At 38.9% G+C, this 25457-nt stretch overlaps 1 protein-coding gene across 1 annotated transcript; it reads left to right on the top strand.

The window, feature by feature from the left end:
• Nucleotides 1-517: 517 nt before the first annotated feature.
• Nucleotides 518-24316, top strand: SLC5A7 (solute carrier family 5 member 7). The gene is made up of 9 exons (XM_079320869.1): nucleotides 518-735; nucleotides 1745-1967; nucleotides 9087-9200; nucleotides 12022-12177; nucleotides 14771-14919; nucleotides 18416-18559; nucleotides 20337-20490; nucleotides 21649-21866; nucleotides 22584-24316. The coding sequence occupies exons 2-9, from the start codon at nucleotides 1790-1792 to the stop codon at nucleotides 23205-23207; spliced, it is 1737 nt and encodes a 578-aa protein (XP_079176995.1). The 5' UTR covers nucleotides 518-735; nucleotides 1745-1789; the 3' UTR covers nucleotides 23208-24316.
• Nucleotides 24317-25457: the final 1141 nt, after the last annotated feature.

A 25457-nucleotide genomic window follows, 5' to 3' on the forward strand; every position in this document is an offset into this window, starting at 1 on the left:
ATGCATGCTCAGCCAGGTTTGGAAGGGAGGTGTGGATAAGATGTCCCTGACCAGACTCTCACATACCTTGGCTCGGTGTTTGCCCAGTGCTAGGCTCAGGGTGGAAAGGCTGCCAGGGACGGTAAGGGGAGCACAGAGCTCACCTTCCCTCCGCCTACCCCTGTTCTCCTCCCTTTCTCCATCACTTTTTTCAATATGCCTTTTTTAGATCAGCGCTTTCTTTTCTTTCTCTTACCCGTTGGTTCAATATGATCCTGTTCCTTCCTGCCTCCCCTCATTCCCTTTTGCCTTCCACCTCAATTTCACTTCCTAACCCTGCTTTTCCCTGCCATGACACGACAATCCGTCTCCCTTGAGTCATCCTTACTTCCCCCCGACGTCCCCTACCATTCTGACGTCTTTCCCCCTTCCTCCCCCCAGCTCTGACGGACGCGGTCCTCTCACCCCACTGAACCCTCCTCCTTTATAAAGAGATTTTCCTCTTTTTAATCCACGAGACCCCCGTCGCAGCCTCAGCTCTCGGCGCACCGTCGGCATCGCGGGGCTAGAGCCGATCCTCCCTTCGCTCCTTCCCTCCCCCCACCAGCAGGAAAGCCCCGGGCGGGCACAAAGCCCCCGGGCGGGGACAAAGCTCCGGGCGGGGACAAAGCCCCCGGCGGCTGGGCCCCGACACCGCCCCGCGGGATGGGCGGCCGTGCCCCGCGGGCTGCGGGGCAGCGCGGCGGCGGAGCGCAGGTGGGCGGCGGGCTCCGGGCTGCTCTCCGGGCTCCTCTCTGGGATGCTCTGGGCTCCTCTCCGGCTGCTCTCCGGCTCCTTTCCGGCTGCTCTCCGTGTCCGACGGCGCGGGCGGCGGGCGGGCGCTGTGCCGCGGGCGCGGGGCCGGGGCGCGGAGCCCCGGGAGGTTGGGCTGGCCCGGCCGCTGTCCCCCGTCGGAGCCCCGGGATCTTGGGCTGGCTCAGCTCCCGGCAAAGCCGTCGGGAGCGCGGCCGGCTCTTGCCGTGCGAGAGCGATCGCGGAGCGCGGGCCGGGATGGGGAGGGGGCTCCGGGAGCGGCTGGGTACGGGGCTGCCGCTGTCTGCGTCGCTCGGGAGTTTTTCCCTGCTGTAGTTATTATACTTCAACATTCCTGCCTTCCGACAGCCTTTAAGCTTTGCGTTTGCTTCCCGTATTGTAAGAGAACAGCCTTTAGAGCAGTTTCATGCTGGACATTTAAATGCTGCAAAAAAGAAAACGCAGATTTTAAAACACGGGAGATGTTACAAGGGGGACGAGACTCAGGATTCCAATACAAACACTTAAAAGATGTGTTTTGCTGCTGTAGCTATTAGTTATACATAGTTCTAGTATTACTTACAGTAGTTTTGTCTTAAAAATAGAGGTTTTTGTAATAGTCCACATGGCCAAGATCTTCTGTCTCTTGTACCAAACTAGTCTGTGACTGAAAAGTTCCCAGACATTGAGGACTTGGTGATACCAAAATAATTCCGTTTCAATAACTGACCTCTAAGGATAGTGTAGCTTTCAGCCACGTCATTCATTCCCCTTTGTATTCCGAGACTATAACCACTGGTTGTTGCTCCACAGGCGTTTTAATTGGCATGTGACATTAATCTCAATTACATCTGAAATTCTCATTTCATAAATTCGCCGGAATAGTCTCTTTAATAACCATCTGAGGGGTTTTGTACAGTGATTCTAAAAAGCAGGCGTGTTAAAAGCAGACCTATTATTGCATTCTCTCCAGAGGTCTTAATGAAATAGCAATAAAAGAAACAGTTGGGACTTCGCCATGGCTTTCCATGTGGAGGGACTGGTGGCCATAGTTGTCTTCTACCTGGCAATCCTGGCAGTAGGGATATGGGCTGCTTGGAAAACCAAGAACACCGGCAGCGAAGGAGATCGCAGCGAAGCTATTATAGTCGGTGGAAGAGACATTGGTTTGCTAGTTGGTGGATTTACAATGACAGGTATGTAAAAAAACACCTTTTTGTTTCCTAGCTGGCATGTAACTTGTCAGTTTTCTTGCAATGTGCGTGTTGAGTAATGCAGAGTGGGGAAATGACATATACTTTCTATCCAATTGCTTAATGAACAGCCACATGTAGCATAAAAACAACTAATATCTGTAAATCTTACAGGAATATATTTTCATTAATTTTCATATATTTTCACTCCATATTCATCTGTAGATCTATTATGCTTGGAACAAAAGTATGGAATTAATATAGATTTATTAGAAAGTTTTAAAATAACAGTTACTGTTTCTAAAACTATCCAAATTTCTGTATTTTTCTCGGTTTTGTTTCATCTGAGTAAAATAAAGTTTATAGGGAAAAGGATTGATGGGAAGGGGAGGGTGTACAATATAAATTAACTTTCTAAAGGAAAATTGGCATCACTCCAAACTTGCAATTGTACAGATTTCAGCAAACTTATTTTGTGGATTCTTTTAGCTTCTTTTTCAGCAGTTGGACAAAATAATGAATTACTCTCAATAGCAGTATCAGTAGGAAAAGGCTGGGTGAAGGAAGAGCTCTTCACTGATTTTGTAAACAGTGCTCTCTGACTCCCAGAGCCAGTCAAACCAGCCATCTTACCTGGATAAATAAGATATTCATGATATTGTCCAAAATCTCAAAACTTAACGGTATTGGAACAAAAATGTATTCTAGGAAGAGTGAATTTGCCCGCCATTATATTAAAGCAAATTAATTTTTAGGCATGCTTTCTTTTCTTTTTTTTTTGTTCTTAATTTAATCTAAATCGTATTCAGGCAAAGCCCTTTCAATTGCCAAATTGAATTTATCTGACTGTATTTATGTTTTGCTGTTTTGCCTTGTTCTGCTTTCACAATTATCTAATAAGGAAGAGAAAGGTAAAACTTGGGCCAAAACTCGGCATTCTTTATTTGAGATAAATTCACATTTTTTAGGGGGGCATTCTGCTCATTCAAAGACTGAATATTTAGATATTGAGTAAAGAATGTTTGTAAAAGTCAATAAAGTTTGAATACAGTCAGATATTCTACTTTTTGCACTGTGCTGTAATTTACTGTATCACGCATCTATCGGCTACTGGTGCATAAGATATGATGAGAGTCTGCTCATAGCAGGATCTAGTTAGGCTGTTTTCTGCTGAATGAAATGTTTTCAAGAGCACTGAAACCAGAATATTTTGCAGAAAAGTTCACAGAAATATTTCTGGTTGCCATAAAACTATAGACATTAAATCAGGGGGTTGAGATTTTAAAAAGGCATTTCCCACAGAAGTGGCTACAACTTGTGGCTTTGCATATAGAAGATATGGTCTGGTCTCCTTAATCCAATTTTGCAGGAATATTTTGTGTAACAGTTGAAGCACAGATGAGACCTGAACTGGGATTTCCTATATCTCAGGCATGTTCTGTAGCCACCACAATTCACACCTGCACATGTTCATCCTGTATTGTGCAAGCTCTAGAGATGACGCAGTCTCTCATCTTTGCAGCAGAAAATCAGACTGACCCTAAAGCCTTTGGGTAGCTAAAGCTATCATGGGTTTTATACTATTGGGGCTGACACTCTCTCCTCCCATGCCTTCCTTAAATCTGGCAATTAAAGCTTGATATGGAGACTAAGCTACTTTTCAGTCATAGCAAACCACGCCTGGCACATAAAGCGAGATCTGGGCACAAATCTGCTGAGCCAGGGTTAGTCCAGGTTTTGTCTCAGTGAGGGTGTTTGGGGCACTCGATTTCTAAAGCCATAACAAAACAATTATTGAAGTGAACTGATGAAAATCCACAATAATTTTTCAGATTGATCATTTTTACAAAATGGACACATTATTAGAGGCATACTTGCTTTTTAAAAAACGGTCAATGCTGATTTTGCGCCTCATGACCGTGACTATTTGCAATACGTGATTATTCCAACATTATATTTTTCAGGTTTAATTTTCTAAATATAAATTAGAAAGCAAAGCCTACCCCACAAAGGAAAATAAGGTGTTTTAAAGATCCCCAGAAAGGATATTCTTTGTAATGCACATCATAAAGCACTTTGGTTTATGATATAAGGCCTTATTCTCTCTTTTTTGCCCGAGCCAAACACTACAGTGTTCCACGGGTATTGGCTAAGAAAGTAGTAGAAATTTCTAGAGCATGACAGCACTTAGACTATAAATTTAAAACAAAATTCAGAACATAAGCATTGAAGTTGAGATTCCAGAGTAATTGTAGCTGATTTTCTAAACAACATTGAAAAATCTTAAAGCACTACCTATGAATAACAGCTGTGGATATTTTTGGATATATGCTATGATCCTGAAGAAGAAAAAGCTGTGTCAACCAGCCACAGAAATGCTGAACACAAAGCCTGTTGAGAGTTGAGTGTGTCTGCAAGTAGAAAATAGAAAGAATGAAAAGGTTGAATTGTGGATGGATCACAGCAGTTCATATTAAAATTAAATAACATTGTACCATAGTAGGCACATTTAATCTATTTATAATTTTTACATAATTAGCAATAAAATGTTGCATTAAATACTAATCTTCCTTATTTTTGTGCATTTTTTTTTAAGAAGTGGTATCTTCATCAAAATTGAATCTAATTTGATTTCTGTGATTGAGTTTAAACCTCAGAGGAAATAGTTAAGATTACATAACTAAATGCTCACAAACATGACCCGAAAGGTAATAATCTATTGATGTAATTTTTGCATTTTAGTTGGATAGAGCTATGTACCCTTCCACACAAAACGAAGAAATATTACAGAATTTGATTTTATTCTAATTCTTGAATCAGAATTTTCATTTCACAGAACTTGATGAGTTTATAAAATAATTTGAATGATGAAACAAGGAATTGTTCCTGAAGAAGTGCCAAAAAATTCAGTTTCCTAGTATACATCATTATATATCTAGAACTCAAAGAAAATCTGTGTGTCTCACAGGAACTAGAAGAAAAATTGCACTGCTTACCCTCAGTATTTGTCTGATCATTTTTTTCGGTGTATGTTTTAAATGGATGTCAGTATTTGCTTCAGTTTTTTTTGTTTTTCAGATGGCAGGCAAAGAGAAGATTAAAATAGATTACCACATGAATACTTCCATAGATTATTAAATATTGTATTCCTTTTTAGGAATTAGGTAAAAGCAAAAAGAATTTAACCAAAAATAAAGATATTAAGCTAACTTTAAATTGTGGCTTAGCAAATGAGGATCAGAAAATTAATATCTAAGGTTGAAATCCCATCCTATCTTATCCCTTTATTTCACTTCTAATGTATTTACCTGTGTCAGTGTACGTGCTGACTATCCATTCATCCCTTCAGAAAAAAAACATATCCCACCTTCCTAGAACTCTGTGGTCCTTGACAGATGTTCCAGAACAGTCATGTGTATGGAAAAAATTGATTAGCAGTAACTTTTAAAGCCCTATCCAGAAATCAAGAAATAAAATTAAAAATAAGGGCTAAATCCTTCATGGCACCTTACACAGCAATTATCTGTCTGCAGGGCAGAATGTGGAGGGTAATGACCCTTACAACATCACACAGAAGGGAATTGACTTGATCTCCTCCAAAAGAAAATAAGGGAGCTAGGCATGGCATCCAAGCGCCCCTTGGAGAACACCTGACACCTCTGTAGCCGGAATCAATTCAAATCAATGCTGGAATTCTTAGTCCATAGCTTAGTCCAGTCCTTCACCACAGCTGCAGCACTGTTGGACATCTGTTCTTGACTATGGGATATTATTCCCACCTGTAACCAAGTATATAATTAATGTAGAATTCATGCCTATGCATTTTATGGGGGAAGAGATAAATATGCTTCCCTTTCCAAATACTTGCTTTTTGATATTGTATACAGGTATTTATTCCATAAGACTGTGCTACTTGAGACACAACAGCACACATTCCAGGTAGTCGCGGATTTTTCCATAGAGGGTGATGTCCCTCAGGGGTCCATTTTGGGATCAGTACTATTCAACAGCTTTGGGGACTGTGGACAGTGGGACTGAAGGCACTCTTAAGCAAGGTTGCAAATGACACCAAGATGAACTGTGGTTGGTAATCCAGAGGGAAGGAATCCCATACAGAGATACCGGGCCAAGTGTAAGAGGCCAAGTGTGAGATCCTCCAGCTGGATCAGGGCAGACATTGATACAGGGTGGGTAATCAGTGGATTAAGAGCAGCCCTGTTAAGAATAACTTAAAATCACAGAATTGTAGAATCATTAGGTTTTAAGATCATTAAGTTCAACTGTCAACCCAGCACTGCTACTGTGACCCCTAAACCCCTACACAACTCACTCAGCATCAGATGCAGACACCTCTTAAACACCTCCAGGGACAGTAACTCCACCACCTCCCTGGAAAAGCTAATCCAATGCCAAACCACCTTAACAGTCAAAATTATTTTTCTAATATCTAATCTGAATCTCACCTGTTTCATCTTAAGACCATTTCTTCTTGTCCTTTCACTGCAGATGTGGTAGAAGAGACTGGCCCCACATCACTGCATCCTCCAATTAGGCAGTTGTAGAGAGCTATGAAGTCCTGCTCTTCTCAAGACTAAACATACCCAGTTGCCTCAGTTATTCCTCATCAGATGTTTTCTGACCTTTGATGAGCCTTGTCACCCTTTGCTGACAAACTTCAGCATCAATGTCCTTCTCAAAGTGAGGAGCCCAGAACTGGACACAGAACTAGACGTGCCAAGTACAAGGGGTGATGTCTTTCCTGCTCCTGCTGGCCACACTATTGCTGATACTGGCCAGGCTCCCATTGACCTTCTTGGCCACCTGGACACACATTGACTTGTGTTCAGCTGCTGTTGACCAGGTCCTTTTGTGCTGGAACATTTTCCAGACACTCTGTCCCCAGCCTAAGTCTAAGACTCAGCACTTGGTCTTGTTGAACTTCATGTGGTTGGTCTCAGCCCATTCCTCCAGCCTGTCCATATCCCACACTCCTGCAGATCAACACTCTGACCCAACTTTGTGTTACCTGCAAATTTTCTAATGGTACACTTAATCCCCTCATCTAGATAATCAGTAAAGATAATAAACAGAACTGGGCTCAACACTGATCTCTGGGACAGGCTGAGACATTTGGGATTGTTTAGTCTGGAGAGGAGAAAGATCTGTGCAGACCTGATAGCAGCCTTACTGTACCTTAAAGAGGGCTTACAGAAAAGATGGGATCAGGGCATGTTGTTATAGGATGAGATGTATGGGTAGGGAACTGAAGGGTAAATTCAGAATATATATTAGGAGGAAATTCTTTACTGTGAGGATGGTGACACACTGAAACAGAGAAGTTGTGGATGCCTTATCCCTGGAAGTGTTTAAGGACAGGTTTGGCAGGGCCTTGAGCAGCCTGGTCTAGTGAGTGGCATCCCTGCCCAAACAGAGGGGTTAAAAATAGAAGATTTTTAAGGTCCCTCTCAATCCAAACAATTCAATAATTCTAGAAGTCTGATAAACAAAGTATCATACTCCCGTCTATCTTTGCACTGCCATGAGTCACAAAATCCCAAATACTTGACAACTTTTTATGTAGTTTATGTATCATTGCTCTTCTCATTAATAATCAGCCTTCACCCATCTTCCCCATGTGGTCCCATATGGACATCACTCACCCCTTATTTCTGTAGTACACAATAGCTCTTGATAACCAAAAGTCTACTCATAACAGGTCTCCTTGGGTCACTTCTTTTGTTGCAGTCTTTCTCTGCACGCTCACCCCTCATGAAAATCCATTATACCATTTCCAACAGCAGAATGGTCCATTCCTCTGCTTCAAATTGCTGAAAGGGGAACAATTGTAATTCTCTGGTTGCTGGAGATCTTTGATTTGAAAGCCATTGTGAAATTTAGCAAAATACCCTCTAGTAGTACTTGAGAGATATCACAGTCAAGCGGAAAACAGTGGTTATTTAGCTTTTAATGCAATTTCTTAAGGAATTTTACTAAATTTTCTTAATTTGTTTTTCTCTCGAATTGTTTATCTTAAACACAAAATCAAGTTTACTTGTATGATCGTGGATGATGGGAAAATTCTGAGGAATGTTTAAGGAAAATGCATTTCGAACTATTGTGACTTTTTGCACAGAAACCTTAACTACTCTTATATGAAAAAATAAAGTCGTCTGACACAAGCCAAAACATCCTTACAAAAATCTAGGACTTGTAATGGTCTGTCTGCCCTTGTTCAAACTGCAGCCTTTTATTTATAAACTTACTCATTATACATTAGAAATAATTTTTAAAATTTTTGCATGGAATCTGCAAACAGGAAGAGATAAACTTCATTACTTCATTTGTTATGAAGTATTTTTACAGATGTAATCACAATACATTTCTGTGTTGGAGTTTTTCTCTCACATATGCTGTTGATTCCAAATCCTCAAATGAAGAACTTTCCCTTAAAGGCAGAGAATCAACTCATTAAGTGTCAGATGGTATATTAAAAATACTGCTTTTTTGGAGAGAGATATAAAATCAGAAATATTGGAGATAGCACATATCTCTTATTGAACATGGCTCAAGGAAGCATAAAACAAATTAATAAAAGTTCAGAACTTATATGACAGCACAAAAAAAAAAAACCACAGCTCTATATAGGAATACTTCAAGAACTCAGAGTTTATTAATATGCTTCATATAGCAATAATTTAAAATTTAACAGGATTTAAAAGGCTTTTTTTTTTCATGAAGGTTCTGGTAAATAATGTGTTCATTAAACTTTTGCCTAATTTAAATATTTTTCTTCAGACTCCCTTTATAGTTCTCCTTCATTTGTACTAACTAAACAGTAATGGTAAATAAGTAGTGAGGGACTCAGCCCTCATATTTTCACTGACTATACAGAGACTTAGACACTTTGATGATTGCCTCAGTCCATTTGACTTCTTTTTTCATATGGTTAGGCTGTAAATTCAAATTAGGGCTGCCTTTAATAAAAGCATGCCATGCCTGGAACTTATATTGTTCATATAATAAAAAATAACTGTATCATACATAATGAAAATTTTATTATACAATGTCTGAGCTTTTCTTTCTTTGTGGACATTGAAGACTTTTCCACCTCTTCCTTTTCAGCCACCTGGGTTGGAGGAGGTTACATCAATGGGACAGCAGAAGCTGTGTATGTCCCAGGCTATGGTCTAGCTTGGGCTCAGGCCCCTATTGGATATTCCCTTAGCCTGATTTTAGGTAAGCAAATACTAATACTAATAGTCTCTCATTTTAAAGGGTTCTGATGTCAGATCCATTCCTTGAAATGAAAAAACAAAGGTCTGATAAAAAGTTGCTGTGGTGAGCTGAATCCCTTCTGCTCTATGTTTGGCTATTGAAAAAAAAAAAAAAAACCAAACAACAAAACAAAATCTCTATGAATAGTTTGATATCTCAAGTTTCCTAAATTCCTTGTCAAGACCTATTTGATTATTACAACCATATTCTTCAGGGGGAGGTAGGGGGTAGAGGGTGGGAAGGTGTATTTAAATTGTCAACAGCAAGTTTTATATATTCAAGTTATCTTTACTTGTCAGTATGATCTGGAATGTGGCCCAGGTGCTCAGGTATCAATGCACCTATAGATCTTGGAATTTGACTAATATCCTTTTGAGTTAAGAAAGTGCTTATGCTTTATGGATTTCTACTTAGAATCCAGGTAACTCTAAATCACATGTCAGAATGCAAATGCAGAACCATGTAACGTTGTTACAGAAAAAAAGATCCTGTGTTGTTCATATTTCCTTAACATGACTGATATACTCACCTTTCTAATATTACTTGGCCTCTCAGTCTATTCTGAGTCTATTCTCAGTGTCCTCCTACCTAATTTGTGCCTTTGTTTCCTTTGGTTGCTTATCCAGATCTTTTTTTCATTTTTACTTCTTCCTTTACAATTTGTTTTCCTTCCTCTTTGCTTTTTCCCCTTGGAAATGCTTTCCAATGGCCTGTCCTAGTTATCCTAGGATAACTAGGATAACTTGTTATTCTCAGTCATCCCTTTCCCCACTGCAGATGCTCCTCTCTGGCCTGTGCAGAGTTCCAGTTGTGGCAGTGGTTTCCATTTCTGAGAGCAGCTCTATCTCCTGTAAGGAAAGCAGGGACTGTAGATGTCTCCCTGGTGTCATTAGGAGGGCATGAGGGTCACAGTCTATTAGTGTTACTTTTTTTTGTTTGTTTTTAGTTAGAGTTAGGATTGAAGTACAAGAGACCAGTTTTGTGTTTGGACTTGGCTGTTTATTAATTTTTATTTATAGTACAGTGAGTGTTACAGTACTTTTAGCTAATAAGCTAAAAGCAGAAAAAATTGAGGTGTATCTTGCTTGTTATAAGGTCTTTTAAGGCTTAACTATTTAATTTAAAATGAACATTTATGCTATTTATGTTTTTGACCTAATGACTAAGCACCTGTGACTTGCAATGTGGCATTTTCTATTTGATTATAAAAATACTACTTAAAACTAGAAAGGAAGAAGGCACAAGTCCTTGTTTTCAGCTGCTTATAGATACCCAGACATGTTTTCCTGAAAATTATAATGGCCACTGTAGAGAAAAACAGTGTGTGTGTGTAACAATTGATCTCTCTGCTGAGCACAGAGAGGAAAGAATTTCTGTGGTCATGATCTGTACATGAAGGTTTGAGAGGAGGAATTCTTTATCCTTCTTAAAAAAAAAAAAAAAAAATCAAGATTATAAATACAAGACTGCTTCAGACAGGAAGTATAGGAAGTATTAAGATTGATGTAATTTCCCTGTTTGTTTTCTATAGGATTTTCCTTATTTTTTCAAGAAATTTAGTTTTAAAGGTTAGAATACCTCCTATTTCCTTTATCAGGTGTTTGAACATCCTATCAGATTCTATCTTTTTGTTCTTCTTTAATTTTCTTTTGCAGTGATGTCATAACAGATAGAATAGGGAAAGGATCCATTACCAAACCAAGAACCACCAAAGAAAAAAATTTTTAAAAAGAGCTCACATAAGCACTATAAATTGGGATGACAGTGTGTCACCAGTGCCTTGTGCTCAGGGAACTTGATGAATTTAAGAAATATGAGTTATAAAAGCCAGTGCATAGAAATCTGGAGAATCTTTTGCACAATAAGATGAATAAATGACATATCTTGTCATGAGGAACCTAAATAAGGGTTGCTGAATGCCACAGAGAGTGTCTTACTGGAAAGTGGCAGGCTTTCCTGTTCATTATTATACCTTATACAGCAGACAAGAAGTCTACTTGGTTGTGATCATGTGCAGATCTCAACTACACATATTTCCATGCAAGGGCTCTTTCTGCTTTCCTGAGATTGATCCTTTTTTTTTTTTTCCCCAAGACAGAAAGAATTTGAGAAGGGGAGGCCTTTGCACATTTATGTACATATCCAGCCCGTGTGCCAGCCAGGCAGAGCAGAATTGTTATGTACCAAAATTCCTTAACACACAGAAGTGAAATAGCTGTATGGCAAATATTCATGAAATCTGACACCAACAGAACTCAAAGACCTCTGATCTATCCTGCAGGTGTAGTAAAGTTGTTTCAAACATGCACAATAAATCTGAATTGTTCTGAAAGAATCAGATTTGCTGTGTGTGCACTGAACCCAAGCGAAATTCTATTTCTGATTCATGGTTTTATTTTTGCAGATGGACTATGTAAAACTTCCTGCTGTATTCTGGCCTAAGAATCAACAGGATTAGGTAGAAAAGCCATTCCTTTAGGCTAATCCAAAATTAGACAAAACTCTGACAGCATCCATAATGGTAGATTACATAAACTAAGCCAGAAAAAGTAAGAAAAAACCTTTTAAATTATCAGACTATAGATACTAAAAATGTGTGTGTTTAAGTCATTCTGTAGACATATGTAAGAGGATATTTTAACTGTACTTTTTACTTGCAAACAAAGAAAGAAATAGTATTGGTGAGATTTTTGTACCCTAAACTGACAATGAATGTTGTATCCCTTAATGGTAATGCATTTCTAAACTGCAGATGGTGTTTTATGCTGCTTTTTCTTTCTAGGTGGCCTTTTTTTTGCAAAACCCATGCGATCCAAAGGCTATGTGACAATGCTGGACCCTTTTCAACAGCTTTATGGAAAAAGGATGGGAGGTCTACTATTTATTCCAGCTTTAATGGGAGAAATGTTTTGGGCTGCTGCCATCTTCTCTGCCTTAGGTAAGGGATAAGCAGTAAAATATTAATTTCTTACAGGTAGAAATTATTAAGAATATCAGAAATGCATTAAAATTCTGGCTCCAAATGGTAACTACTTAAACCAAATTATTCAGACATTTCTAAGACCCATGCTAACTAGCATATAAATCCAGTAATGCTACCCCTTTATTTTTTTGAAAAGGGAAAGACATGTAAAGTATTTATTCATTTCACATACCTTTAAGTTTTCCCTCTTCAAAGAGCATGAAGGGATTTAGGAACAAATTTCTGTTAATAGTGAGGGTGACATTAGTGATTGCAAGTGCCCCTGTTGTGTCAAATTTGACCCAGCTTTCTTTTACATATCTGGGATGAGAAAAACCAGTCAGAATTTCCCTTCATGATATGTAACAGTATTTCCAATGCATCTAAACAAAATAATCCTTGGCATATAGGAGATTTACATATACAGAACATTCCATAACACAAATAATAGAAGCAAACCAGATGCTGAGATGCTGATCAATAAATTGAAGAATTCTTCAATTCTAAATGGCTTTCTTCTTGACAAAATGAAGAAAATACTTAGAATTCAAGAAAGGATTTGGAGAATTAGTGAAACTATGACTCAATAGAAAATCACTTAACTACTCATCCAGTCCTGAAAAAAAATCAGCTTCCAGGGTTTTTAATTATATTTCAGGCCTGAATTTAGCAACCCCTTAAAGAAAAGAGAAAGCCCTTGAGTTGAAGCACCAGTAATTGACTTTTACCAACTAATCATACTAATAATGCACATGCATGTGGTAATGCCTTCTAGCATAAGCTATTTTAAACAAAAATAAACTTTGAAGGTACTCTCCAACTGCGCTCTGATGAACTGCAAAGCAATGGGGAGCTTGTTTACCACCATTTCATCACAAAATCCTTAAAAGACTAAGAAAAAGCTGCATGCTGAGGTGATAGGAGTTGAGTAACTTGAAGAACACTCAGAGTATTTGGAATATTTTTGATTAAGGACAAGTTATTCTCTTATTTCAACACAAGTGGTGTGAATACCTTTCTAGGTTTATATAACAGCCAACAGTTAAAGACTGTCAATGATTATAAAGAAGATTTTGATTTTGACTATTCTATGAATAATCTAGTTCCTTTTTCACACCTATCCCCACTGATGAATGTTTAATCCCAGTGCTCTTCACTACTTGCTCTTCATCATGACTCCTTGCTTGGCAGGGTTGTAGATGGGAAACACAGGTCATAAAGTTGTGGAAGACGTCTGAGCTTGTAATTCTTGAGCACATGAACTTTGAAGGCTTATTGTGCAACAAAAGCCACATCTGTCAGCTCTCAGAAGCTCTTATATATCACACATCATGTTGTCTTCTAAGGTCAAAGCTTTTCCAAATACGTGCTCCAGAATATCCCTCTACAATAACTGCAAGCATTAAAAGCTGTTGCAAGATGTTTCATTTAAATCATCCTAATTAGAAGGAGAGGAATTTTTTTAAATCAATGTTTTAAAACATGGCAATCACTTGAAATAGTCAATAGTTCTTAGGGAAATGTATAACCATCCTGATAGCTGCTGCAGGGACAGTGCAGGAAGACACAAGCTATCCACAAGGTTTCTTGAGTGCACTGGCAACAACTTCCTGACACAAATGATCAGGGAGCTTATGTAGGGAGATGCTCTGTTGTACCTGTAACTTAGACACAAGGAAGAACAAGTCAGGGGTATAAAGGTCCAAGGCAGATTTGGCTGCAATATTCATGGGATGATGGAGTTCATGGTCCTGAGAGAGAGATACTTCAACCATAGAATTCAGAAGAGTAGAGCTGGGTCTCTCCAGCATTCTGCTTGGAAGAATCCCATGGGAGGCTGTCCTGGAGTCCAGAAGAACTGGTTGATATTCAGGGATTACCTCCTCCATGCTCAAGAACAGTTCATCCTAACAAAGGGAAATGTGGACTGCTGTTGAATGGGTTGGGGCAGCTGGTGGCAAAAAATATGGAAAAGGCTGAGGTATTCAGTGCCTTTTCTACTTAATTCTTTGGTGGTAAGACCAGTTTTTAGGAATCCCAGGACCCTGGGAAGCCCTGGGAAAGTCCAGTGCAAGGAAGACCTGCTGGAAGAGAACCAAGTGAGGAAACTTCAAAACACACTGGACAGACACAGTTTTGTGGGACCTCAGGGGATGCATCCTGCAAGTGCTGTGACATCTGGCTGGTAGCACTGCAGGAACATTCTCAGTGTCCGTCTGAAGACTGAGATAATCAGGGATGTGCATAGCTGGTTTTCCCAGACAGAGCAAGAGCGTGTAGTCCTTACAGACCCTGAGGAATGTTGTGGAAGTGCTTTTGGGACCCTTCTCTCCTCCATTTATTAGAACCTGCAAAATGGCTGATGGTAAACTTAGACCAACAGGAGCATCTCTTTTCCATTCCCTTCAAAGGTGCAGAAAGGGTGTGACAAATACAGAGAGGGGAATTATTAGTGCTGTTACTGAGAGTCAGACCAGAACCAATACATGCAACTTAACAGGGGTGTGCCTTCTCATCAGACCTGCTGTGATATACACACTAACACACAGTGCTTTGGTTTTCCCCTTAGGTGCAACTATAAGTGTGATCATTGACATTAATGTCAATATTTCAGTCATTGTTTCTGCCCTGATTGCCACTATGTACACACTTGTGGGTGGGCTTTATTCTGTGGCCTACACTGACGTAGTTCAGCTCTTCTGCATCTTCATGGGACTGGTAAGTTTGGCTTTGTTTGCCCTAATTTGTCAAGGATTTTGCCCTGAACTGCTAGAAGTGCCAGGTGTGTCCTGGGGTGTACCAGGCATAGCACTGCTAACCAGACACAGGGAGTGCTGACTTTAAAAGAGTCTGCATTTGCATCAGTGTACAGCCTGTACTTTGGAAATAGTGCTGTCCAAGAGGTCTGATTCTCTGGCTTTTTTCCAGCCAGTCTGGCAGTCCAACCACTCTTGCAATTTTCCTCTTGAGTGTACATCTAACTCAGAATAGGACTGGTGCTGACTCCTTCCCTGTCTGTCTATGGGACTGTGGCTCAGGCAGTGGAAGGAGGCATCAGACATAGAAAGATGTTGGTAAAGTAGTCCAGAAATGCTGTCACTGGACCTGCAGAGCTGATACTCTACTGCTTCTCTTTTCTGTGGTTGTCACCTACACTGCTAACTTAGTTAGCCTTCTTGGACTTTCCCTCATTTCATTCCACTACCCTTGGAAACCATAATATAGGAAGTCTGATCAGCTCTCTTGGCTGTTTTAGTGTGGTAGTGTGAATATCCCTTATCAGCTACCAATGATATGCTAGTGGGTAGCCTTTTATTTACTGCTGTTCTCTAAAAACACCAGTTTGACAGGGTCCAGATCACAGGGGTGCAATCAAAGAAGCTGCTGGCTTTGTTTGCCAATGGCAGTAATAGACAGTCACAGGTGTGCAGAGAATTGCAATATGCTACAATAAATGGATTGGCTCAAGATTTAGGAACCAAAGGGCACCTTGGGGGCCTGGAATTCTTTGCTTTCAACAGAGTTCTTGTGCAGCTCTAGGGAAATTGCTTCAGCAGTGCTTACACAGGTGGTCACTAATCAGCTCTGTGTGTGTGCTTACTCTGTGGCATCTTACTGTGAGGACCATGGCCTTTAAGTGTCTTAGTGGAAATGGTGCTAAATAGCCTGAAAAAGCAAATCCAAGTTCCAACTGGCCACCTCAAATGAAAAGTTATTCCAGACCTTCTTCATTCATATCTTTGTTTTTCATCTGAACAGTGGGGAAAATACAGTCTCTTTCCCTAACATAAATGTTAATATTTGTGAAATATTAAGTTTTTACAGATGGTATGCATTTTACAGAAATTTCCAAAACTGGAGACAAATCAAAGAACAGAAGTTGTCTTCCAATGTGATCAACTCATGAACCACTAGAGACCCTGATCCCATGGGAATAACATTAAAATCAGCATGAACCTGATAGGGGTCTGGGAAGCAAATGAAGGCTGTACCAAAGTCTTCTAAATTATTAGACCTATAGCTTTATAATGTTTTGATTAATTCAGGTTGGGGTCTTTATGTAATTTCCCATTTGAAATAAACAGCAATAATGTAGTGCTGAAGAACCCATATTCATGAATTCAAGTGTAATCAGTGAGGCTGAAGAATCAGTATCTAAATGGTCATGCTCTAGGGAAGCAGGTTTAGCTGAGGTGGGACACTCTCACAGTAGATGTCACAGCAGAGGATGGCACAGGTTCAGTTATCCCAACTTCTCCTCCAGGCTCTGGAACAGTTTGCACTCCCACTATAACAGAGCTTTGCTGCTCCTTCCTCTAATGTCTGTTTCCTCTCCTGTTCTTATCCAAGACAAAACGCTTGCTGTAAATCACTCGTGTTCCTTCTTTCAGACACAGCTTTTTCCTTAGGCTTCCATAACCTCTACCCAGCTACTCCATGTGCATCCTTGTTTTTCTGTTTACAGTCTCATGTATCATCTCTCCCTCCTTACTCACCTTCCTGTACTCACCCCTGCAATTCTCATCTCTTCAAATTATTCTTACCTCATGAGACTTTCCCTGAGTCTGTATCCCCACTGTTTACTATCTCTTCATCTCGTTTGTATTACTAATTCCCCATTCTAAACTCTGTATTTTCCCAAATAATTCCCAGGAATAGTTCAGGGCTGTCATTTTTGGCAGGAAAAGGAGTCTAAATATATAGTAAATTATGGCATCCCAGTGAAGTGCAGGGCCAAAGAGGCTTGATTTGTTTTATTTACTAATGAAAAGGTAGACCTTGAGACCACAAAGAGCTAGGTTACTGTGAGGAACTGGAATAGTTTAAAAAGATCATAATGTATTTGCAATGCCGGACAGATTAAATCCTTGGCTGTTGCATGCAGACTCCAGATGGACTTTTGGACATTTACCCTCCTGAAAATCTCAGCAGAGTATGGCCAAACTACATCTGTTCAAAAGCTCATCACTTGGACATTTGACATTTGAGATTCAGAAACAAGAATAAAAAAATCTGTTTGACATCCTTGTCTCCCCTGAATTTCTCAGGAAGGAGAGTACTAGTATCCATTTATTTTGAAAATATGTTTATTTTTCCCTCAAAATATCTTGAAGACAGTTGAAAAAATTCTGGTACTCTTACACAAAAAAGCTTAGCCAGAGATTGAGAACTGAGGGAATCTTTCTGCCCAACTGCTTAAACTGGCGAAGTTTAACAGAGAACAGAATCTTATGGTGCAGAATAAACTGCCTGAATAATAGGCATTGCTACAAAATATTCCCCATACATTATTGCAGTAATTGTGCAACAAAATAAAGAAAGATATTTGAATTTACCCCTCCCCTCTCCTGTTGCCCCTATGCACTTAACTGTGACCAGTTGTGTCAATCTGTGTGGGTTTGGGTATCACTGGATCCTTAAGGGTGCTGTCTTGTGATGATCTAGTCCTCATAGTGCAAAGCCTGGTTTTTACCTCAGTTGGAGCTGCTGAGTTTCTGCTCCACAGAAAGTCAGTGACTTGCATGATTGCAAAATGACTTTGCAAGTTAATGCACATAAAGTCAGTCGATGAAGGAATTGGACCTTCTGGCAGAAATCATCACTGGGAAGACTTCCTGATTTAGATAAAAAACAGAGACTGAAAATGGTCAAGACCCCTAGAAAACATCTGTGAGGCAGAAATGTAATATTAGTTCGAGAGGACAAGAGATTAGGTTTCACCAACAGCAATCCTGTATTTTCACAGTCTTCCAATAGTTAGTTTAGTATTGAATTAAAAACAAATTCCCAAGCCTTCAGATGTGATGTCTCATGCCTATGTGCTGCCACGTCCTGATGCTATTACATGAAAATTTGTATGTAAATATTTCTCTACTGTGTGGTACAGGAAAGAGTGTAAACAATATATGAGGAGGTTAGGTAAAATAAAATGAAGTTGTATAAATGTGTCTTTTCTGCTGATTTTGCAGTTTCCATTGATTAATTCTCTGCTCACACTCTCCAGGACACATGTGAGCTATCCACTCCCAAGCCCTCTAGATTTCAGAGATGTTCCACCTGCACACAATCTGACTTTTCGCAAGTCATCTTGATAATTTGGTGTTCAATCTGTAGCAAGCAAGAATAAGAAAACTAGATGAGTTTTAATATTAAAATTTCACTAATTTAGAATATCTTCTTTAGATCTGAGCACACTGTTTCTCTTTGGTTGCAGTGGATCAGTGTCCCCTTTGCCATGTCCCATCCTGCAGTAACAGACATTGGACTCACAGCTGTGCACCACGTGTACCAAGCACCTTGGCTTGGATCTATCAACTCACTTGACATTTACACATGGTTGGACAATTTCTTTTTACTGGTAAGTGGTGATTTGTATAAAGGAGTGAAGCATTTAAGCACTTACACTATGTTACTGTGACAGCTGAAAATAATAGTCTACTTAAGAGTTTCTATCAAACTGGAAACTTTTACCCCCTTGACTCCTGCTTGATATTTCTGCACATTTGAATGATTTCAGTGACATATCAGCTAGCATTGCCAGGAATGCAATTTAAATATCATCAGGCTGAAAGAGCTGACATGTTAAAATTAAATAAAATTGCACAGCTAATGCTTAACTGATGTCATTGTTGGCAGAGGAATTAATATATTGCAGAAGGCAATAAATACATTATACAAATGATTAAATATGCCTTAGGTATAGGTGAAAAAAAAGCTGTGCAGAGATGGATGGCAGGATGGATAAATTCATACATGCACATATGCCAGAATAAACCAAGGTCTCTCATTTTTTAATACCTATATATTTCACATGGGATCACTGGTTATTAAGTACTTTCCATTAGAGGATCTAGAAACACATGCTAACATTTTCCATTCTCAGTGTCCCTCTGCAAATTTACACTGGTTTTATTATTACGTTGAACTTTGAGATTACATTTTCTGGCTTTTTTTTTTTTTTAAATCATCTCAGCCAAAAATATTCAGGGTTTTTTAATAATTGGTCTATTAAAACATGTTATTTTATTCAGCATTCTCTCAGAGATCATTAGCTCAAATGGCTGGATTCTTTCCTGTAATCCGGAAGGTTTAATTTCTGCTGTTGACCAAAGGAAAGTTCTGATATTGCCAAATTATGACAAGTTTTCTTTTCATCTTGTCTGTTCCATTATAGCTCAAAAAATTTACACATTCTTGGAAGGCTTTGATAAAGGAACATTATTATCAAGACAGCAAAGAAAAACAGTCGTAAATAACAGGTCAAAGCCTGGCTTGACTGTGAAACATGAATTTAGTCCCTATGTGTTCATGAAACTATATGAAACACCTGTATATACACTTTCTGGTGAAAATGCCTTCTGCCTCATTTAGTGTATAGAACTAGGTTATGAAATTTGCTGGGTTTTCTTTCCATGCTGTTTAGAGACAGACTCTTGGTGGAGACTATTCAAATCTTGCTCACAGGACAGAATTGTTAGCGCTTGAGTTTTCAACCTTTGGTACACTCTTTTGTGTCATATTTTTTAAAAATAAAAATTTTATGTCCAATCAGGATCTTCAGTTACATATCCAAATAAAAGAGAAGGGTTTTCACCGTAAAACAAAACTTTTCTTTTTTTGGCTTTGTCTTCCATTTCTATTGGTATTGTATTTGCTTAAGGCAGTGGAATAATAATTTTTTCAGATTCCTGAGTTCAATGCATACAGAATGCCTTCTGTAAATGACTACACAAATTCACAAAGGAAGATAAAATCTTGCTTTGACGTCATATCACAGTCTAATCTTATTTTAGTGAAGAAAGAGCATTGGAGGGCAAATTCTTCAAATATGACATATGAAAATTATACTTTCTGTAGAGACTTGGGGATTACAGAAACTATGAAAGGGCAAAGTGTTGATGCTAATTCTATTTTTAGATAATAACTTGTATAAAAGAATGGGATTTAAATGCAGTTGCACACATTTAACATTGCTTGTGAGAATGAAAGTTGCAGTTATTATGGCTGGCTATTATTCAATAAATAAATTAAAAGTAGCAATATGGTTTTCAGCATTCAATTGTACTTGTTCTCTATATGGTGATAGTAAAATGATTCAGCTCCCTCCCAATCACAGCATGCTGTTGTGTTTGCAGACATTAGGAGGAATTCCATGGCAAGCATATTTCCAGAGAGTTCTTTCCTCATCTTCTGCCACATATGCTCAAGTTCTGTCATTCCTGGCTGCTTTTGGGAGTCTTGTGATGGCTATTCCTGCAATAATGATTGGTGCAATTGGAGCATCTACAGGTAAATGATTAAAAATCAGTAGTACAATAAATGTAAAATGAATAGTGCAGTAAGTGTGTGAAAATAAATCTTGTGTTAGATACAGGTGACTGATAGGTTAGATAGCCAGGTGGCATCATTTTTCAACTCGTGACTCCTTCAACAGAAGACTACACAAAAAAAATAATGTTATAGAATATTTCTCCCAAAGGAAATTGTTCCTATCAGAGTGGATGAAATTAAATGATTTTGTACATTCTAGGTATCTACAGACACAATACTTCTATTCAATGTTTGCGTTAGTTTCTGGCACTTTTCTTTGGTTGTAACAGTAATAATGGGAATGGCTGAGGGAGCTGTGATTATTTAGCCTGGAGAAAAAGAGTCTGAGGGAAGACACCTTGCTCTCTACAACTACCTGAAAGGAGCTGTAGCAAGGTGCATCTCTCACATAACAAGCTACACGATCAGAGAAAATGGTCTCCAGGTTGCAGCAGAGGAGGTTTAGAATGGGTATTAGGAAAAATGTGCTCAGCAAAAGCTTCGTAAAGCACAGGAACATGCTGGCCAAGGAAAAGGTGGATTCACCATCCTTGGAGCTATTTAAATATGTGTAGATGTGGCTCTTGGCATCTGGTTTATTGATGGGCTTGGCAGTACTGGGCTAATGGTTCAACTCAATGATCTTAAATGTGTTTTCAAACCTAAATGATTCTTAAGTTATCATAAATTTCTTACCATTACCAATATATCCTTGCCAAGCTTTTTTTGTCATAGGGAGAGTGATCCCCATCACAGTGACTATGTAACTAAAAATACTGTTAGAAATGTTTAACTGCTTTGAGCCCTGTCTGTAATCTAAAAGAGTAGCTAAACACATCACAAAAAAAAAAAAAAAAAAAAAAAAGCATCCCAGACTTGTTTTATTGAATAAAACTACATTTATGAGCAATTTAAGGTTTATTTTAGAGACAAGGGAAAATGCTTTGTAGAATTAAATCTGCCCACAGAAACTAGTGCGACACTGCCTCTCTGAATTGCTGTTGGTCTGGCCCTAGTAGTAGTTTGTTCTTTGAGTGTGCATGAAAGTGTGGCAATGTGAATAGCTTGCTGCTCGTGAAGTCAAGAGGTGCTGTGGCTGCTGATGTTACTGATAACATACTGGTGTCCATATTGCAGCTTGGAACCAGACTGAATACGGTGTCCCTGACCCCAAGAGCAAAAAGGAAGCAGATATGATTTTGCCCATCGTGCTGCAGTACCTGTGCCCAGTCTATATCTCGTTCTTTGGCCTTGGTGCTGTATCTGCTGCTGTGATGTCCTCAGCTGACTCCTCAATTTTATCAGCAAGTTCCATGTTTGCTCGGAACATTTACCAGCTTTCCTTTCGGCAAAATGTGAGACAATGTTTTCATTTTTACTTTTAGAGAAAAGTTTACATGAGACCTTAACTAGGTGATAGATACATAGCCTATAATTTCATATTGAAACATCTCTTTCATGGTCCTGCCTATAACTAGAAAAAGAATTTAATTACTAACAGTATGTTGAACAAACTGAAAAACAGAAAAATAATTATGGTTGTGACTGATGACAGAAATGAAACATCTGGATTGGGGAGGGCAGCTGTCAAGACTTCTCAAGGAATTGCAATTTATCCAAACAGCTAATTACTGTTGCTACAAGCACAAGTTCTACTTAAATTCTTTACAAAACTATACATTTTTCTAATCTTTCACTTTTTGCAAAATCATTTGGCAACAGAATGGTCTAACGAGTTGGAGTTTTTCTTAGGAAGAGAAGAAATTCTGATGCTGACATTTTTTTTCTAGTTGACTCATGTTGTGATACTATTTAAAGGTTATTTCTTACACTGCTTTTTTTTCTCTTTGACTCATCATCAAGCTTTTTGCTATGTTCAAAGAGTAATGGCTTTGGGAATGGCAACCATAATCATTAGGGTTTTATCTCTGAGCTTGAGATAGAGATATTAGTTTGCAATTATTACTGAATGAATCATGCAAAGCTTTCTTTTAAAATTCAGTATTTTATATTGACTGTGTATAAATGTGTACAGACATGAAAAAACCATCTAACACTGCTTTTTTTTGCAGGCTTCAGACAGGGAAATTGTGTGGGTCATGAGAATCACTATTCTTCTGTTTGGAGCATCAGCAACAGCAATGGCACTGCTGGCTTCGTCAGTGTACGGCCTCTGGTACCTCAGCTCCGACCTGGTTTATATCATCATCTTCCCCCAGCTCCTGTGTGTGCTGTTTGTTAAAGGAACCAACACCTATGGTGCCATTGCAGGATACCTGTTTGGCCTTGTGCTCAGAATAACTGGAGGAGAGCCATACCTCTACCTTCAGCCCTTGATCTTCTACCCTGGCTGGTACCAAGATGATAACGACCTCTACATCCAGAGATTCCCATTCAAAACACTTGCTATGCTCACCTCCTTCTTTACTAATGTCACAGTCTCCTACTTAGCCAAATACTTATTTGAAAGTGGGACTTTGCCACCAAAGCTGGACTTTCTTGATGCTGTTGTTGCTAGATACAGTAGAGAACACATGGACAAAGCAACTCTTGTAAAAAGTGACAATATTGTACTAAATGAACTTGCACCTGTGAATCCACGACACAGTCTAACTTTGAGCTCAACTTTCACAAACAAGGAAGCCTTCAACTATGTCGATTCGAGTCCAGAACTGTCCAACACTGAAGATAATTAAAAAATCTTGTAGCCACAGGCAAAACAATAAGAAGCAGGATATTCTACAAAGAACAGTAAGAAGCATTTTATCAGAAGAAAAGCAAGAATTGGGAAAATGCCACTGCACATTCTTTTAAGTTGTTTCTAGGAGCAGAGCATCCCATGGGAGAAACTCTTTTCTGCTATTATCTGATATGTTGGATTAGATCAAAGAGTGTTTACTAAAGTATATAAACAATCTCATTCCTTCCATCCAGAGCTATCTACTGTACAATAAAAAAAATATTTAAAGTTTAAAATATATGTAGAAGAAAACGTGCAACAGTTCTTAGCTAGGATATCATATGAAGAGACTATAATACAGTAAGTCTGAAATATTATCACTCAGCTTTTTATTGGCATTAAGTGAAAATATATTGCCACAGCTATAAGTGATTTATTACTAAAGAGCTAGTTGCTTAAGCAAAGACAGATAGATAACTTCTCTGGGGTTTTGGTCTGGTAATATTTTTCTTCATAAAAAAATTTAAATAATACAATCTAGTATTTTATTATTTGTATGAGACAGCAAAATGCAGATAGTAATAAATTCCTTATAGGAGTGCTAAACATGATATATTAATTTTTAAAAGTTAAAAATTAAGTCACCAGTTTAAAATTATGATATACCTGATGTAAGGCAACCTTAAGCAAAATATATTAATATAGGTGTTCTTTTCTTTTTCTGTGGTTAGTAACTGTCACCAATTCTTAGAGCAATAACTGGAGTTGAAATTCAGCTGGTGAAAAATGACTCTTATAGAAAAACTCATAAATTAAATAGAACTTTTCAGTGTTGGAAGAAGAAGCCTTATCTTTACTTATCATCAAAATGAACACAAGCAAAGCAGTCAGACACCAAGCAACTTCACCATTGGAATAAATATTGAAAAGTAAAGAGAATCAAGAAAGCTTGAAAAGAGAGATGAGAGGGTTTTCCTTGCAGAAAATTCCCAATTTTCACTTACTAAAAAAAGCTATTCTTAAAGATGCCAAAAAATGTTTTGGCTTGGTCTTGCTGGAATTACTCTGGAAAATCCAGATTTTCCATAGAAAATAACATTTCCTTGAAAATTTCTCAAAAGAACAACAGGCTTAGTGGACAGCTTTCCACATCTCCAAGTGTTTGCCTCTGAAAGCAGCTTGGAGAGGAACTGAAAGGAATGCTGAGGCCACAAACACAGCGAGAGGCGCAGCGGTGTCTTGGCTCAGTGCTGGCCTCCTTGCTTGCCCCCGTGGCAGGGGCAGGGGGGCTGTGCTGGCCCAAAGCAGCAGAGAGGGCAGGTGGGGCTGTGCCATCCCTCTACCCACAGCCAGGATGATTGTGTGTCCCCGTTGGAATGTGCCTTTCTCTGTGCAGCTACACTGCTCTGCAACTGAGAGTTATGCTCCAATAATTCCTTTTACAATCTGTGCGTGATGCAAAATGTTCTGTTCAAATCCAGATATCCTCCTGTTGCTGCTCACCAGTGAAATTTCTCTTTTCAACACTCACAGCACGAGGAGTTGTACTGGAAGATAGGAGATGTAAGAATAGGTTTTGCTGCTAAAGGAAGAAGCCATCAACTTGTGCATTCAGTGTTGACATAAGCTTTCACAAGGTTGAATCCTTAGATATGTTTTGCTCCTTTTGTGGAGTCTTAAGAGCATATATATATATATATTTAATATATAGAGAAAATTAATTTCAGAGATGTTGATTTTTTTTTTTTCTCCTTACACTGCATTTAAAAATAACATTGCAACTCAGTTCTGGATACACATTGTGACCTGCAGTACTACTGTGCTTACCAATATGGAGTGTGCTCTGGGTGAAGGGAATCAAAACCAGGATCTGCACTAAAAACTTAGAAGAGCCAATATAGAAAAGAAATTTTAAATTCCTGCAAGGTGAGGGTATAGACCATCAGTAAAATTCAGGGTGCTGAGTATCACAAACCAAACATGAGCCCAGCAGTATTAATTCCCCCATGAACCACAGAAGAGAGATAAGGAAATAGACTTTATAGAGGAAAGAGGGGAAGAACAGAGTCACTGCTGAATTGTTCTCCATTTTCAGCCCAAATCCACTAGTCTGAATCCCTTCTTATGGAAAAATATCAAGTCACAGTTTTATCTACTTACATAGCCAATGCCTTATGCAGCTGTTCCAAATTAAGTTAGAGGGTCCCATTTTACAGTCACCTGTAGGCCTTCCTAAACACTTTTCTCTTACCTCAGTTTTGTCCAG

Source organism: Erithacus rubecula (genome assembly GCF_903797595.1).
Source record: "Erithacus rubecula genome assembly, chromosome: 1".
Lineage (NCBI taxonomy): Eukaryota > Metazoa > Chordata > Aves > Passeriformes > Muscicapidae > Erithacus > Erithacus rubecula.

What these genes read in the sequence shown, in the direction of transcription:
- SLC5A7 (XM_079320869.1), top strand. Translation starts at nt 1,790, where the DNA reads ATGGCTTTCCATGTGGAGGGACTGGTGGCCATAGTTGTCTTCTACCTG. An exon ending in TGGTGGATTTACAATGACAG is followed by an intron (nt 1,968 to 9,086) that starts GTATGTAAAAAA and finishes CTTCCTTTTCAG; the next exon opens with CCACCTGGGTTGGAGGAGGT. An exon ending in TGCCATCTTCTCTGCCTTAG is followed by an intron (nt 12,178 to 14,770) that starts GTAAGGGATAAG and finishes TTTTCCCCTTAG; the next exon opens with GTGCAACTATAAGTGTGATC.